The sequence below is a fragment of the Thunnus albacares genome, chromosome 16 (assembly GCF_914725855.1).
Source record: "Thunnus albacares chromosome 16, fThuAlb1.1, whole genome shotgun sequence".
In the NCBI taxonomy this organism is placed as follows: Eukaryota; Metazoa; Chordata; class Actinopteri; order Scombriformes; family Scombridae; genus Thunnus; species Thunnus albacares.
In genome coordinates, this window is record NC_058121.1 from 7502461 (window position 1) to 7519671 (window position 17211).

Sequence of the window (17211 nt, forward strand, 5' to 3'; positions counted from 1 at the left end):
TCAAGTTTATTTGATGTTCAGGCACTGGTCCTTATGACACAAATAGCAGACACAGGAAATGCAAGAAAAGCTTTTTGTAGCTTCACAGCTCCACTTCTTTGATCTTAAAACAGATCTTAGTTTTTGCAGAAATACAATCATTTTGGGTCTTGATCTAAATAATCAATAAAATGTACTTATGATGTCTTAATTTACAGCAGCATCTCGGGTTCTTACAGTATTACACAGTATTCTATGTCCTTTAGCCTTTTTTAAATCCTGTGGCCCATTTCACCAAATTGGCAACATGCAAGCTGCAATTTGCAATATAAGATAATTTCTTCTTGCTCATTTAAACACATTTGACTAATCAAATGAAGTGATAATGCTGTCACCATTTGTGATCTGCATGGAAACAGTCCTCACAAATCAGTTTAATGTAATAGGACCCTGGTCTCCGGTTTCTGAACCCCTAAGTGTCATTCAGTGTAACCATTTATGTCCACAGCATCCGTCTGCGCCACAATTCACTCACAGCCCCGTCACCGTTTCAATAGAATAGAATTCCTTTAATGTCATTGTCAAAATTTTTAGTAGTCATAATAAAAACATATGTGTAACACTGCTAAAGCTTCATCAACTGATCTACAACTGCCATTTTTTTCCCCTACCTCTCCAGGAGTCATTTGTGTGGAAGATGTACCAGGAGAGATGCTGGGACTTCTTCCCTACTGGAGACTGCTTCCGTAAACAGTATGAGGACCAGTTGGGCTAGAGAAGGCAGCCCTGCTTAGCTCCTCTCTCTACTCTCCTTCTATTATGAAAGAGACTCTGAACTTGACTTCACCCTGATAACAGAACCTGAACACTCGCTGGACTTTCTCTGCTGCCATGGTGTTGAAAAAAAAATGTAAAGAAAAAAAAAATCATTCATTTTGAATTCAAATACACACAAAACGTAATCTGAAGAAAATGATTTTAAGACTAACAACAGATGATTGGACATTTCAGGTTTGTGCGTCCAAGTCCTCTTCCCTCTTACTGAAAATAGTCACTTGCCACGACGCCTCTTTTGTGAAAATTCTTCTTTTGATTCTGATTCACATTGCCTTTTCACTTGCTTAACCCCAACCTGTTGCACAATTTGTTGTGTGTAGACATTTGATATGTGTGAAGGGTTACAGCGTGACAGCTTAATGTCTGAATATGCACAATTTCTAGATGAACGCCAGGATGTTAGCGTCACTTATTACCAAACCAACTGAATGGATGTGTGCTGCTAGTATTGATCACTACCAATCCAGTTAACTCGAATATAATGAGTGAGACCTGATCTGCCTTTCAAAGCTGGTTGAAATCTGTCAGATGACATGAGTTGTTAACAGAAGATGGTTCTTCCAGGACCAGAGATGACTCGCTTTAAGTGTTTATCAAGTGCCAACGTGCCTTATAAGAAACTATGCAAGATAACTAATTTTTTGTCCCTCCTGACACAAGCAGTGCTCTAGTTCTGGATTAGTTACAAGCAGATTTAGCTCGAGCTAGTTTTGTGGCTTTTAAGTGAAAAAGAGAAAACATTTGTTGTATAAAATCTAGATGATCCTTGTGTAAATGTTGCTTAGTTTGGTTTTATTCCCAAGCTGTGGTGTCCTGCCCGCCTGCACTTCTTTCCACAGTAGAAGAACCCCACAAAGCAGAGGAAAAGAAAAAAAAAAACACAGCTTGGTTCAAGGATTTATTGACAACAAAATGGATAACAGCTATTGTATGGCCATTTGTATGTATGTAGTAGCTTTGGTAAACCGCATTTCTTTTGATGAGGGGGAGGAAATGAATAAAGTAATTGACGCAATAAACCAAACGTGTCACCCGAGCGCTGTTTCACTTTTTGTCCGTCCCTTTAGCAGCTGGGATCCGTCTAACGGCGACACTCCCGCGGTGTGTAACCTTCACCATCTCACAAGGAACAGAGCATTCTTTCTCTGAAACATGTACAGCGGGAACATTTTGACATATTCTCACAGATGTCCGAGACATTCTGTCCCATCTCTACACCTTCGAACATACTGTCCCTCATTCAGCTGAAGAAACTAGACAAAAAACATAGCTTGACCACCACTTTTTAATAAGCAAAGAATAGCGGGCCAAAGTGAAAGAAAGTCCATCAATCTAAAGTCCTTTGAGTGTCCGCCAAGTATTTAAACTTGAAAAATTGGTTTTCAAGCTTAATGTCTTTATGAGACATTTCAACTCAAGTTCTGTTTGGAGGACAAAAGTTGAAGCGCAGAGGATTTAAATCAGATTAAACCCAATGAAGACATTAAAGTTATAATCCTTATAGTCCCCGTAGTGGATACTATTTATGGACGGCATTTTTTTCAGTGACAAAAGCGACTCAATGTATTTCCATTCTGTAATTACCTCTCTGTGTAGTAGTTTTTATTGTTGGTGGCAGAGTCCACCATTCCCACGCCGGTTTCAAAATGCCTTACTACGCACAAGCTATTCACAGGAAACAATGCATGTATGTTATCAAGCCATACGTTTCTAATTTTATCTCCTAGACACCAGCCTTACTGTTTACTGTTGACTCTCCTGTACACACTGTATCAGAGCTGTATTAAGTTGCTGCTAATGCAAACTGAACATTTGGTACTGCTGCTGCTTCACAGTAAGAGCACTCGACTGGCAAAACACAGTGTGTCTTCTCCACACCTGCCAACCCTGGACGAATTTTTCGAGTACCACTTCGGCAACCTAGATGTGTCAGATGCAAGTCACTGTTTGCACAATGAATTATTGTACATAATTTGCATACATACAGCAGTCAAACAGACAAAAATTACTGATACCAATATCAGATTGTTTACAAAAATATCTGCAGATGTCAGTACTTAGTCGGGCATTTATGCCTGTTTGTCTTTGACCTGCCTAAACATAGCTTACCAAGGACACAATTAAGCAATATTACACGAGAGGGTGTGCTTTACCGTCATTGTTGGCATGACGCGCTTGCGCCAAGTTCCATAAACATCACTGATCACACTCCTTCATCAAAACAACAGGCAATTTTGGCATCTTTTTTATGCAAGTTTGTTAAGCTGCACTGCAAACTGATGCACCAGTTGCTCTGGTGTTGTATTTCTGAAGCTGCTCAAGGAGTGTTTGCTGTACTATTAAACTGCACTCGCTGTTACCAGGGTGACCAAAGGTGTTGCCAAATCAAGCAGGACTGAAATCTTAAGGATTACAACTTTAAATTTTAATGTTCAGGTTCCTTTGTATACCTCTTCTTTTTTGTTTTTTAATCAACTCTGTGTCCTTGATGGGTGATGGTCAGGAGATCATGCTATCTAGCCAGTCCTCCAGGTCCTCCTCTGTCATTTCCTGTTTGATTGAAGCAGACTTGGGAGGCGTGACATCTTTGTCTTTCACCTCCTCCATCTTCTCTTTTATCACCTCCGGTACCACTTCCTCACATGCTGCAGATTAAAAGAACACATGAAGGGAAGATTGTGACTCTTACTGTTATAATAAGGTTTGAAAATGGACAGCAATTTGAAGACTAACTTTTTAATTTAAGTTCTGACGACTTTGGTGTATTTAAGTCTGGGAGAAATATAGTGAATATAATCACATTTTCAAAGCATGCTGAATGTACTCACATTTCTCTGGACCATCACTCTTCTCGTCTGCAACACTGACAGACTGGTCTCCTGAAACTGGTTTCTCTAAACCGAGCAGCTGGTCCAGCTCTTCATCAACATCATCCACCTGTGGCTCAGCGGCACTTACGGAAACCCGAGAGTCTGATCCTGACACTGGGATTGAAGCAACGGGGACTTTCTGGTTGGTGCTGAGGACTTTTAAAGTTGCGGACGGTGGAGTGAATGTGGCAGTTTTGGGTATCTCCTGTTTAGGTGCGAGGGTCATAGTGGGCAACTCTACTGGTGTTGAGACCTGAAACAGCAGGGTAAGTGTAAATGGCTGTAACAAGAAACATGGCTGGATTAACCCAGTATGGGGCAAAAGGAGCTGTTGGGCCCCTAACGACCCCATTCCCTACTGTGTTCTGTACACTATGCACCTTGTTACCTCCAAACACCAATAAAGTGACACTATACAAAAACAAAGACAAAACATATTTCACATGGAAATCCAAACTACCAGTACTACTTGCTCTACTTGTGTTTGTTGAATGTCAGTTAGTTCTTAGTTAGTCGTTTGATTTATTACAATTTTATTTAGAAATCTGCCCCACTTACACATGGTACCAAAAGGTAAAAAAAAGACTAGAATTCAGTTAGGTAAGGTATAGGTTATGATGCAGAATTAATCTCTGCCTTTAGCAACTGACATTGTCTTTCAGTGAAGCATGTTGCAGAATTTGGAAAACAAATGCACAACTAATTAAATTACAGCAAATCAAATGACACTGGCTGGCTTTTAGGGCGCCTTGGGGTTTTGGGCCCTGGGGCATTTGCTGACTTTGCCTGATTTGTAATCCACTCTTGACAGGACATACTGTGAGGTACAATCCTGCAGCCAATTACTGAAATTAGAATTTTCCAAGCAGCAAATGCCAGTAAAATTTGGTCTGTACAAAAGTGTGTTTGGTTTTGTACAGGACAGCAAAATGATGACAAAGGTTTTAAATTTAAAATCCTAAGAGCTGGTTTCCTGGATAAAGATTTAGCCTAATCCTTGTCTAAGGATTTGTTGCTATTGATTTGTTTTTTGTCTCAGACTAGGCTTAATCTCCATTAGGGAATCCAGTCTGTAGTCTCTTTAATGTTTCACACACTACCAGGAAAAAGCAAATATCCAATTATTTCTATAAGAAATGTATAGAAATTAATTTTGCAGTAATTGATTTTCTCAGTTCAATCCCTGACAAGACAGCTGAACTCTTAACAATTAAGATTCTTGAGAATTTTCTCTTGAGCTTCAAGTGACCACAGCCTGCTGGAAGTCTAATGATGAGGGCATATGTGCAGTAGTCAAACTGCCTACCTGAACCAGCTCAGCCTCCAGGTTCAGTCTCTGATGGAGAGGCACTTCTTGAAGGCTCTGGGCCAGCGCAGGGAGGTCCACAAACACTGCAGACATCTAGAGAGAAAACAAAAAAGTCTAACCGCAGCGGTTTGCAAACAGGCTCCACATGTGTTTGTGTGGGCAGATTGAATGTGTATAAAGCTGTAACAGTAGCTTTTATTTTAAAATTTACAGACACATTTTAATTCCACTGGATCTTCTTCAGGATATAGCTAGTATATAGCTGGACTGTGTATCAAACACTAGAAGGATTTCAATATGAAACAGCGGCTACAGGAAGTGGCGACACTCCCCAGTCTGACTCCTCAGTCAGTCAGTCAGTCAGTGATAGCCATTCACGTTTATAGGGCATATAAAAACACTGACATGAGGTCATAATATCAGTAAAATATTGGGATCATTATTCAAACATGAATAGGTCAGGATTCCTTTGCGTTAGTACACAAGTGAAAGAAAACAATGTGGTTCTGACTACACAAGAAGAAGAAAGAGTTCAGGAACCATTACATAATCTGTTTGTTTCACTGCTTTGTGTGGTGGCCATTCATTTTGAAGCTGATGGGAAGGTAATTTGTTTTGCAGGTATTTGGTTATAAATCAAAGCATTGGACAAGTTAAAATTTTGACCTGATGATGGCATTAGATTAAACAAATCAGGAAAAGTCAGAGGGATTCACTGTTTGGGAACCATAAATATCTGTACAAAATTATAAATATATTATAAATGGAAAGTCCTCTGGGCACTGTGGATATCTGCTCCAAATTTCATACCAATCCCTCTTACAGTTTATCTGGACTTAAGTGGTTAACTGACCAACAAATTGCCCATCAGACATTACCTTCCATAGAGCCATGCTGCTTCCTACTGTAACTGTTGTGCAACCCGGATGTAATGCCTGCTTGAGGGATCCATACTTCACAAAGTGGGTTAAATCCATGAATGAAAAAGAAGCAATACAGAGTGGTGGAGACAGGGCAGAATATAGATTTACCTGATTGGCTGCAAATGAATCCATCTCCCAGTCTTTTTCATCTGAAAACCGGAATTGAGTGAACGAATCCCCTGAGAAAAACACACAGAAACAGAGTTTGACATATCAGTGCTATGGTCAACTCCCTACAGTATTATTAGTAACTAGAGCCTTGGTATACCACTTTGAATCCAAACTTATCCCCAGTTTGTTCATTTATTTTAAATACAAAGACATCTCTAGGCTTTGTGTGATTGATTCTCTTGTTCATGTAAGCTGAGTGAACGGCTTTCACACCTCTGATGTCCGAAATGGTAAACCAGTGTTTCTCTGGAAAGCAGGCAATAACTTTGTGTAAACAGTTGATCAGTATGAGAGCTAAAGCAGTGCTAACATGTGGCGCCACTTTGCTGCCAAAACACCAACCGCCTGAGGGCTCTCCACTGAAGCTGCATGATTAATAAGCACAAACAGCAGCGGTGACACGCGTTCAGCAGACAGACTCGACATGTTAGCATTTTTTTCAGAGCTATCGGCAGTTTGCAGACGAACACGAGAGAAAACTTGTGTTATAAGAGAGGCACAGAGGGAAACTGAGTATGAAGAGTGCTGAGTCACAACACAACATCCAACACATCTGCTCGACAAGGACACACATAGTCAGATGTGAATGTAATGAAAGGTTAACTTTGTTCAAACATGGATGTAAAAATTCTCGAATGCTACATGACGCTGACGCAACAGGTAGTTGATCTTTCTTTTCTGAAGTAACAAAGGTGGGGAATTGCTTTATTGTTTTTAAAGGAATAATCAATCAAGCAAATTTTGAAAATTAGGGTGAATATTCCCCAATAAATAGAACTTCTTCTTGTTTTGTTTAAAGAATTTAACCTGTTACACGTTTTTACTACTTATCAAAAAATGCATACATGAATGCAGGCCACCAACTCATGCCCTATAAATTATTTTTAGTGCACTCTGGGTGAAAAACAATTTTCTGGTTTTCAGAAAACAGCAGAGTTTGCTTCCTGAAGCAGTTTAAGTGGTTGTCGCCACTCAGCCAGCAGCAGAAAAATAAACCCACGACAGGCTTCATCTCACTGGTTTGAATCAAAGCACTCTGATATCCTCCAGTGCTGCTTCACCTGCTCAGCATCAGAGATTTTTTTTACAGGGTGAAGTCACAAACAGCAGACACAGGTCAGTCTGCCACACACAGATGGACAGTCAGTGGGAGACCTGACAGAGGAGCCACAGTCAGTCACAGCCTCTCACTTTGTTCCTCTGCCCTGTGTGGGTTATATTAAAGACACGCCGTCTTTCAGGCGGGATGCTCGCTACCATCTGCAGTTGTCCTTGATTGTTTTGCTGTACGGGAAGTGACGGGGGTCAAAAAGGAGAGAATGCGGGAGGGCTTTTTGTCTGCAGGCCTGCTGTCAAACAGGCAGAGAAAAGATGATTTATGAATAGGAGCATTATCGAGGTTACAATGACTGCGAGGCAGACAGATAAGAGAAGGGAATGGAAATGTCAGCTTTATGTGACGGGTGAGGGGGTGGATGCCTTTATGCTGAACGGCCTTGGGTGTCTGATATCGGTAAGATCGACTCACTTCCACCTTCCCAGGTAATCTGGACATATAAAACCTGACTTTAGTGGACAGGAAATCGAAAACCAGATCTCACACCTGATTCAGAGCTGCTAGTATCTTAAACAGATCATTTACTAACAATATTCTGAGCAGCTTACCTTCAAACTAAGAAAACATGGCAGCATTACTGAGTGATAACATCGACAAAGCTTCAAACAGGTCAACATAATCCATAGGCGAACATGAGGCCAGTCACACTAAAATGAAACGCAAATGAGATGCATCTTGTCCTACACTTACAATAATTTATTCAACATTACCTCCTACACCTGTTAGGTCACTAATAAACCCAGTTGAATTATTCATTAGCCTTAATTTCTTTGTCAACATACTCGTTTTCACATGCATGTAATAATATGAACCTTCACAGGTTGCATATGTCTATGACCTAACAGTCAAAAGCCTTAAGATATTCAATTCACGGACACATATGACTGACAGAAACAGCAAATCACATTTGAGAAGCTGGAACCAAAGAAGGTTTAGCATTTTTGCTTGAAAAATATCTGTCATCCGAAACGATTGATCGATTATTAAAATAGTTCAACAACAATCGACTAACTAATTGATGAACTGAATAATCGCTGAAACTCTACATTGCAGGAAACTGAAGAAATAAATACAGTTAATTATGAATATTTGACCTCCACTTTCTTCTTTTTTGTTGTTCTAATATAGTATTTTTAGGAGGGGGGGGGGGGGGGGGGGGGGTCATTTGAAAACATTGCCCATGATGTTCTAATCAACTGGCAACCAACACAGCTTGAGACTGAAGCCAATGCAGAAGTTCGTTAAAGTGCAAAACCACCGACAGTCACTAGATGCTGGCTCCAAAAAATCCCAGACTCCCATTGACTCCCATTCAAAACGCACCAACTTCTCTCAAGAAATACTAAGTTAATAAGTTTTTTCCATGAGTGACTATGGTCTCAATCGCTAAACTTGGGCCCTCTAAGTGTGCTGATGGTAATTTTGGAAATTATCGCTCTGTTAATAAGATTTGAAGACGTATAATGGGCTTTGATGTCTGCCATGTGGGTGTTGATTAAAAGCTGTGATTGACTGTTCTTTTTAGGATTTGTATTTTTCTAAAATATCAATGTCAGTATCAGTCTAAAAAGTCCAGTGATTCTTGGCTTGTAATGGAATCAGAGAACAGTGCATTAAAAACTCCATTTCTCAATTAGGCCATAGTTTGTGATTTATCATGAAGTGAGAGAAAACCTGTATAATCATGTCATTGAAATGTTATCATCTCCACTCCAGTGTTAACGGAGCAGTTCCAGGATTTAGTGCATGACGTCCTCAGGTTGCCTCTGTTCATTTCTCTTGCTTTGTTGTTTGTTCATGAAACTAAATGGAATGATTCTGTGTTAAAAGGTAAATGGGAAACCTGCATCGAGGTGAAATTACCCTTCAGCAGTGGCTACAGGAAATCACCCCGGCCTCTCACTCTCACATTCACTCTTTTTCCGGCTCCTGATACTCTCTGTTTAATATCTTCTCAGATCCTAATCCTCTTCTTCCTCCTCCTCCTCCTCCTCTTCCTGCTCTGTCTCCTTCATTCGGTCTCCAACACACAGAATTGCTGACACCGGTGAACCGCCTCCCTCCTACACCCCGGAGCCCAGTGTCATCCTGATCTGTGTCCATGGAAATACCATCCCAGGTAGTTCGGAGGCGCTGACACAACCATGGCAACAGCTGCCAGCAAGGATGAGAGACACTTCTGTCAAACCTCCAGAAGACAGAGACAAGACGACGGGTTGGGAGGAGGAGTAAAGAAAAAAAAAAAGAAAAAAAAGGAGTGAGCAAGTGAGAAGGCGATGAAGAAAAATGAAAGAATGAGAGAGAGAGAGAGCGAAGCAAGCTCTTCATACTTGCTCGTCCAAACAGATCTGAGACTTAAATCCTCTCCGCGGTCTTGGCTGACACTGTTTTAAGAGCAGAGTTTGACATCTACAGAGGATCTGTCACTTCAAATCATAAATCTGTGTGAAAAACAGGCCATGTGGTTTCCTATATGTAAAAACTGTGTATAGACACTCCACTAAGAAGTAACACTTACACTGTTCATACAGCTAGATTTAAAGATTGTAGTCAGAGCTGGATATCAAACCCAAATTCTTCCTTGGTAATGACTGAAATGTATCCATAACACAGAGTATCAACTAATTGCAGACTATTAAATGAATGAATGAATAATTAATGAAAAAGTTGCAAATAAATGCAGTTATCCACCATTTCCATTTATGTCATTATGTGTTTATCAGCAAATTCTTCCACAGTTTTCCAGACATTTCCTGTCATTCCCAAACAATTCACATATCCAAGAAACTCTCGAGTCTCATCCTGTCAGGTGTGGGAATGCTGGTAAATATACAATGATAATACTGCATGCCAGTAAAGCTCCTGACCTCACTATACGGAACTGATTATAGATCAATTCATAGTTAAAATGATTGTCTAAGTGCGTCAGTGGCAGTTGGGCCGGTAAACCTCAGTGAGTTATTCCACAGTGAATAAACACTGCATTACTCATGCTGTGGGCTAAGTGGCTCGGCTGGCATTGTGTAACTCCTGTATAATGTGGTATCCTGTCTCTTGACATCTTGCTGGCTGAACCCCATATTAACAAATGTGGCTTTTTGCTTGCAACCCCGGCTTCGCTGAGCTATCTATGGCTCGCTAATGCCGAGTCCCGCTCTCATCTTTTATATCGGGATGTGTTGTGCGCTCTCGCTGGCCTCGCTCCTGCCTTTCTGTTCCGCTCTGCTCTTTTCCTGCTCCACTCAACTCCACTCTGCTCTCACCCCGGCGCTGTTCATCTTCACCCCTCTCCTCCGTTCTGCTCTACGAGACTGTCTAGAACTGGCGCGGAGTCAGGATGAAGATAAGACACGCTGGATCTGCATCACGTCACGATGAACAGGGTGAGGGATCGAGGAAATGCATACAAACTGTAAGCTTACTGCAAGTTTATGACGAGTCAGAACAACTGGGGTTTTTTTTAGCAGTAAAGGAGTTTATATCTTTGTTATCTCCTCATTATGAGTCCAATCATTAAAGCTGAAATAATTAGTCCATCAATAGAAAATTAATGTGAAACTGTTTTAATTTCAGTCTTTTCTCTGTTTATCATCATTTTAAATTAAATATTTTGGGGTTTTAGACTGTTGGTCGATAATGAAAACAATAATTTCTAAAGGGTTTTATTATTGGCTGGAACGGAGTGATGAAGTTACACCCTTGGTCAGTTGGCCCAGTGTTGGAGTTTCCCCATTGGCTGTTGCTCTTTCAAAATAAATTGGCGCAATCAGTTTTTATTATGTCCTGGGGGGGTCTTCTTTTTTTTTTTTTTGTTGTTAACTCAAACGTAGCTTAACCATGTCATGTGATATGCTACTTCAGTACACTTTAAAAACAAATATTACTGGGACCACTACAAAAAATTTCCAATGAACATTTAATATCCAGGATTTCACATTATAGACACTAACACTGACTATCCCTGTAGCACATTGGTTACAATTTCATACACTGACCGTACACAGTCCAGCCATACAATAGGTTTTGACCTAGTCTTGTTTTACACCTGAAGTCTCACCATACACAAACATATCAAACAGACACACTGAAAAACTTGCATCTTGGGTTCTACTCTTCACCCACTACATCACTCAATGTAGGTATGACATAGCTTCAATAAAGTGTTGGAACCAGCAGATACAGATTATAAATGTGATACTGTCAATGAAGATTTTTGTCCCTAAATTAGGGAAAATAATTAGGGAAGATTTTCTTTATTCTAATAGCCCGTAATCAGCCGTAATTTACCTGTTGGTTTCCCAAGAAACCAGTTACCAAACCTCAGGAAACGGAAAATGAAAAATCTCTTTTTGCAGAAATTTTAATTAAAAAAAAATCTTGGAGGGAATCTCACAATGCTCGCACAACATATTAGCAATTCTAACCAAAATCTATTACATAAGCTCTCGTTTATAGCCATTAGATCTGCAACAATTAGTCAATTAATTGATTATTCGATGGACAGAAAATGAATCACCATTCATCACTTTGAATCATATTTTTAAGAAGAAATGACTCAAAAAATTTCCTGGTTTCTTTAGTCTCCTATGACAGTAAACTAAATATCTTTAGGTTGTGGACTTCTTAGTTGGCACAAAAATAAGACAACTGAGGTTACATCTTGGGCTTTGGGAAAAGGTGATCGACATTTATCATCATTATCTGACATTTTATAGACCAAACAACTAATGGATTGAGAAAATAACCCACAGATGAATCAATAATGAAAATAATAGTTGGTTGCAGCCCTAACAGCGATTATCCCTCACTGATTTCCATTTCAAACTAAAGAGCCTCAGTTAGAGAAGGAATTTGAAGCTTTGAAACTGTTAACATGAGGACTGTGCTACTTAATATGGGCAACTCAACATCTGGAAGTTGGTATTAATATTTAGTTTAGTTTACAATTACAGTGAATATCATGTGTATATACAAATACGATCATAAAAAGTATCCTGGGTTGTGTTTCTGCCAAACCCCTCTCATCCTGTTTGCCAGAGCATGCTGCCGTTGCCCTGTCGGTTGCTGAGCTCACAGAGCTGCACACGCCACCATGTGCATCTGTGATGGCGTGGCCCAGTCAACAAGGGTGTACCCTTGCTGACTGGGCCACACCTTTGGTATACAGTTTGCTGCACAGAGGCAGTCCACTCGCTGTATACGGCTGCGGTCTGGTCGTAACCTTGGTTAGTCTTCTTTCCTGGAGCGGTGATTGATTGAACAGAAACAGGAGGGACATATAAGGAGCAACAGTATCGCTGCTCAGTCTCCAGTAACAGCTGCACTGAAATGTTGATATTTTATCTGACTGGAAGAGGAACACACACATTCCCCACTCCCCCTTCCTCTTCCATTTGCTAGTAGAGTAATGGTGTGTGATCAGTGAATGATTACTTCTCTTTTAAACTGGCTGTCGTGGCAGATCCTCAATAAGAGAGGAGATGGAGCAAGACGGCTCATTGAAAACTGAAGAGCAATTGAGTGCTATTACTATACTGTGCAACCTTAAGAAGAGGGACAGGATGGAACATATACGAAAGAAAAGGAAAAAAGAGGAAAAGACTGAAGGGATGAAGGATAAAATGGGGAAAAAAGATACACAGAGCTGAGACAAAATACAGGGAAGACTGTTTCAGAGAAACTTGTTGCGATCTGTGGAGCTGATCCTCTTTCCGAGAGCTACACTACCTCCAGCATGCTCCCTGTCACGCCTTTTTAACCAAACCAATTAGCCCAACACGACACGTTGCTGAAATCCACTGTGCATCGATAAATCACTGTCTGCGCTAATTGCAATTAAAATCCTGAGCAAACCAGGCGAGACAATAAAGACCGCTGAAGCTATTTACTCTTAACTTTTAATGGTGATTGTGTGGGGCTGTGTTTATGTCAAAGTCATATCAGAACAGCTCCAATCCACCCGAGGCCTTGTTCTCATTAGGCATGTGTTTTACTGGCCTGCAGCTTGTTCCGAGGTAAGAGGCTGTGGCTCAGGCACCACTTACCTGGGATCTAATCGATCATATTCCAACATCTGATGTGGACGTCCAGTTTAATTTGCACATTAGGTTGTTTCCTAGACGTCCTTAGGTAGCAGTGTGTGTTGTTTTTCAAGGTACACATGAAATGAGGGATTGCTTTGATCAAAAGAAATATGTGGCGTACTAAATCCTCCCTCTACTAGCGGAGGCACATGAATATTCTACTACAATTCATCAATTTCATCGGTTTCAGAGATAAGAATCTATTATCACTCCTCTGTATCAAACAAATAATGTTGAACGATAGCTGTTCTCTTCATGCTGTCTACAGTAACACAGCCATGCTCTGGACCAACAAAGAGCTGATGAGGAACAGCAGGCTAATCAGGTGAGAATGAATGTGTGCTTTAAGCTCACATGTAACCTCCCAGTACTGGTCCCTGCGGCTGAAATAACCATCAGACTGAGAGTGCCGCCACATCTGGGTCTCTCATTACACAGACGCAAGCAGCCTCAGCTATAAGATTGGCTGAATAGATGAGTAAACAATAGTGGTCGGCTGGTTATCGGATCCGAAATTCAGCATTTTTACAATTATCGGAATTTTTTATTTTTTTTTAAAAATCTGATTGCCTATAAAATAAATTAATTTAAAAATACGCTATTTGGCACTGATGCAGCCTCTGTCTGTCTGTAGTCATCGCTCTGTGGTCTTGAGCAATGTCCCACTGACAGCACAATCTGATTGGTTACACGTCATGAGTAATGACCTATCAACACTGAAGGCTACTGTGCTACAGACAGGCACAACGGAACATTCTCAATGTGTTGGTCAAGTAATAAAGTTGTTCTATATACTACAAGTGTTGCTGGAGTTTTGACCTTTTTAGACAGAGGAACGTATTTGCAGACTGGAGCAGCTCTGGTGAGCGAGTGGAGTTGTAGTGAAGTTGCAATAAACATTGCAAGCCTCTTAGCTGAAATTCCAAAAATACCACAATTTTATGATCTATTTCTATGATGACAAGTATGCCCAGTTTCCTAGTTACATCACTGAAAAATGTCCAAATAATGCATTTTGTTGCAGTGATATACAGTTAACTCTAACAAGATTATAGAGTTTCTTGATGTAGCAATAGCTATATCTTTGAGTAACGTTAGTGGAACTTATTTTAGCTACCATATCGCAAATGTGACATTACTGTTCCTTATGAGTTGGTGTTTTTACGTTATAGGTAGCCAATGGTAGGGCTGGGCGATATGACCAAAATCTCATATCCTGATATAGGTCATTTCATTTCAATTCTTGCCAAGCAGCATTCCAGGGACATTCAGAGGGACCTTGGCCTGCCAGAGCACAAACTAATCCAGGCTGTTTCAACAGGTAGCACATGCTGCAAAGAGTGCTCAAGCAAAAGCTTAACATCTACTCCAGCGAACATGGAGGATTTGCATGTCCTGCTGCTCACCAGTGGGACATCGTGTCCAATTTGGTCCAAACTCTCATCCCAATGGAGGAAGTGACACTAGAGGTGAGCCATAACTATTCATCAGCGTCCCGCATCATTCCCTGTCTGACCGTGCTGAAGATGCTATTTCAAGATGATGAAGGGCTCTCGACACAAGGCATCAGAACACTCAGGCCAGTCATGTGGGAAAGCCTGCTCAAACATTTCTCAAAACTAGAAGGAACAAAAACTGTGGTGCTGGCATGTCTCTTAGATCCGAATTATAAGATTCTCCTCTGGCGTTATACTGACCAATGCCAAAGAATGGCTGAAAGAGGATGTGGAAGGTGCTACACAAGAGACTAGTCAAAAAGAAGGAGCCAGTGAGGAAGAGCAGGCTGCTGCAGAAGGGACCCATGAGGAAAACAGAACCCCCAAAAGGCAACCGAGAGAAAGGCAACTTGTCGTAGCCGTATAGAGGTCTCTGCTAGGGCCCCACACAGGTGAGCCATTGGCCAAAGTCTGTCTTGAGGATGAGTTACATGTTACATGCTTAAAGGCATTTCAATAAAGTTTTGTGTTGGAGTTTGTGTTATTCTAAATTTTGACACCAAGACTTTCATTTTTACTGCAAATGTATATTGGTTCCAAATATCGGTTATCGGTCTCCTTACTTATAATTGGTGCTGATATCAGCCCTGAAAAACCATATCACATAACCCCTTGTAAACCACTAATAAAAAACAACACTGTGCTAAAAAGGGGTCCATGTGTGTGAAAAAAGCAGCCTACTCCTGAATTGTTTGATGCAAAAACACAGATGCATCAAGAGCATACAACTCAACCTTTTTGTTATTTAGATGATGCTGTTATTCACCTTCGTATAAATGAGAATCAGACACAATTGAAAACAGAAATTTGAAAACAGAACCAAGAATCAAGCCTTTGTTAAATTCATTAAATCAATGGGAAAGGGATGGCAAAAAGCCTTGCAAGCATTTCTTCTCTCTTTACAAAAAGGCACTCAAAGGCCGCAGGAAGATAAGAACAATGCACCCACTGGCAGCTAAATAAAGACCTGTGGATTGCCTTAAATAAGCACAAAACTGCCAGAAAGCATGAATGTTTCAATCCTTTGAAGACTCGAGCGGATGAGATGTGACAGCCACCACAGTGCTTAAATCCAAACAAGATATCCAGACCAGCCACCCCGGTGATTCACTCACTCCAGAAATACCAAGTTTCCCCGTTCTTGTAGTAAAATTCATCAAAAGACACTCAAAACTGTTGGAGTCTGCCTGAATCATAATGCTGCAGTCTGACACAAAACACCCACCGCCACCTGCACTCTGTAAAGACACACTTCAAGACAAATACAGTTTGTGGAATCATTCATTGTGCTCGTAGCTAAACAAAGACAATGTGAATGAACAAATGTGTCCAAGCCCTCAGTCTCGGGTGGTGTGGTGGTAGGTTTCATGATGATAATGATGAGTTCAAGCTTCTATTAAGGCTACAAATATTGTCATTTTAATTTTCAAATAATTTGACAATTATTTTCTTCTATTAGTTGATAAATCGTTTAGTTCATGTAAAGTCAAAAAATTGTGAAATAGTGAAAAATCCCCATCACAATTTCCCAGAGCCCGAAATTACATCTTCAAATGGACTCAGGGTCCAAAACCCAAAAATATGATATTATTTCTATTTCAATTTACATTTATAAACTGAGAAAAGCAGCAAATCCTCACATTTTTTTTGTTTTTCTTTATCTTAATAAATGACAAAACTATAAATATTAAAAATGCATTTACAATTATGAATATTATAAATAAATATAAATAATAAACTATTAATTGATTATCAAAATTGTTGTCAACTAAATGTTTCAACTGATACTGGATTTTTGAGGCTGATGTCAATATTTGAGAGTTTAAAACATCCAATTTTTTGATAAGGATTCCTTAAATTTGGTCATCAAAGAGTTGTGACCAAGGCATATACAGAGCGGGACATTTTACAAATTAAAAAAACAAAACCAAACATACCTGTCATTGCTCTTAAATGAACTTAACTATGTATGGGAACATGGTTTCTACGTCACCCCAAACATATGTTTGGCATTTCTGTGCTGCAATTTCTTGTTCCTTACAAGCAGATAATCAGATAAATACCAATATATCTGTACTTGAACAGCAACCACTGAACCATAGTGGACAACATATGTGAAAACAAACAAAGTTGCATTCACCACCTTGGGATAACGGCACAGATTTACACTTGAAATAACACTTACTTTCAAACATTTTAACAAAGCTTTTCTGATCCTTAAATTACACATGCAGAGAGGTTGCATCATGGAAATCAACAACTTGAGTCAATAAGCCCACAGGGAGGTAACATTTTACTAACACATCCTCAAATTAACATGACCCAGAGACACATTTGCTGGACCCGTGTGATATCGACATCACTCAGTAGTCTTACAGATGCCAACTGAGGACCATTACAAGAAGATGTCAATTGCGAGTTTAAAA

The 17211-nt window shown here is 40.1% G+C and overlaps 2 protein-coding genes across 8 annotated transcripts in view; one reads left to right on the forward strand and one right to left on the reverse strand.

Annotated features, from left to right (window-relative positions):
• Positions 1-1719, forward strand: part of ryr3 (ryanodine receptor 3) — a 120767-nt gene extending 119048 nt beyond the window's left edge. For all 7 annotated transcript variants that reach the window (XM_044377105.1, XM_044377108.1, XM_044377107.1 and 4 more), the window contains one exon: positions 659-1719. In XM_044377105.1, the coding sequence (XP_044233040.1) occupies positions 659-754 (96 nt within the window). In that variant the 3' untranslated portion in view covers positions 755-1719. The remainder of the gene's footprint in view (positions 1-658) is intronic.
• The window catches only part of aven (apoptosis, caspase activation inhibitor), a 37085-nt gene continuing 21499 nt past the window's right edge, over positions 1626-17211 (reverse strand). Inside the window, exons 3-6 of the mRNA XM_044377114.1 lie at positions 6027-6097; positions 4993-5088; positions 3645-3939; positions 1626-3461 (exon numbers count right to left, since the gene is read on the reverse strand). Coding sequence (XP_044233049.1) covers positions 3316-3461; positions 3645-3939; positions 4993-5088; positions 6027-6097 — 608 coding nt within the window. The 3' untranslated portion in view covers positions 1626-3315. The remainder of the gene's footprint in view (positions 3462-3644; positions 3940-4992; positions 5089-6026; positions 6098-17211) is intronic.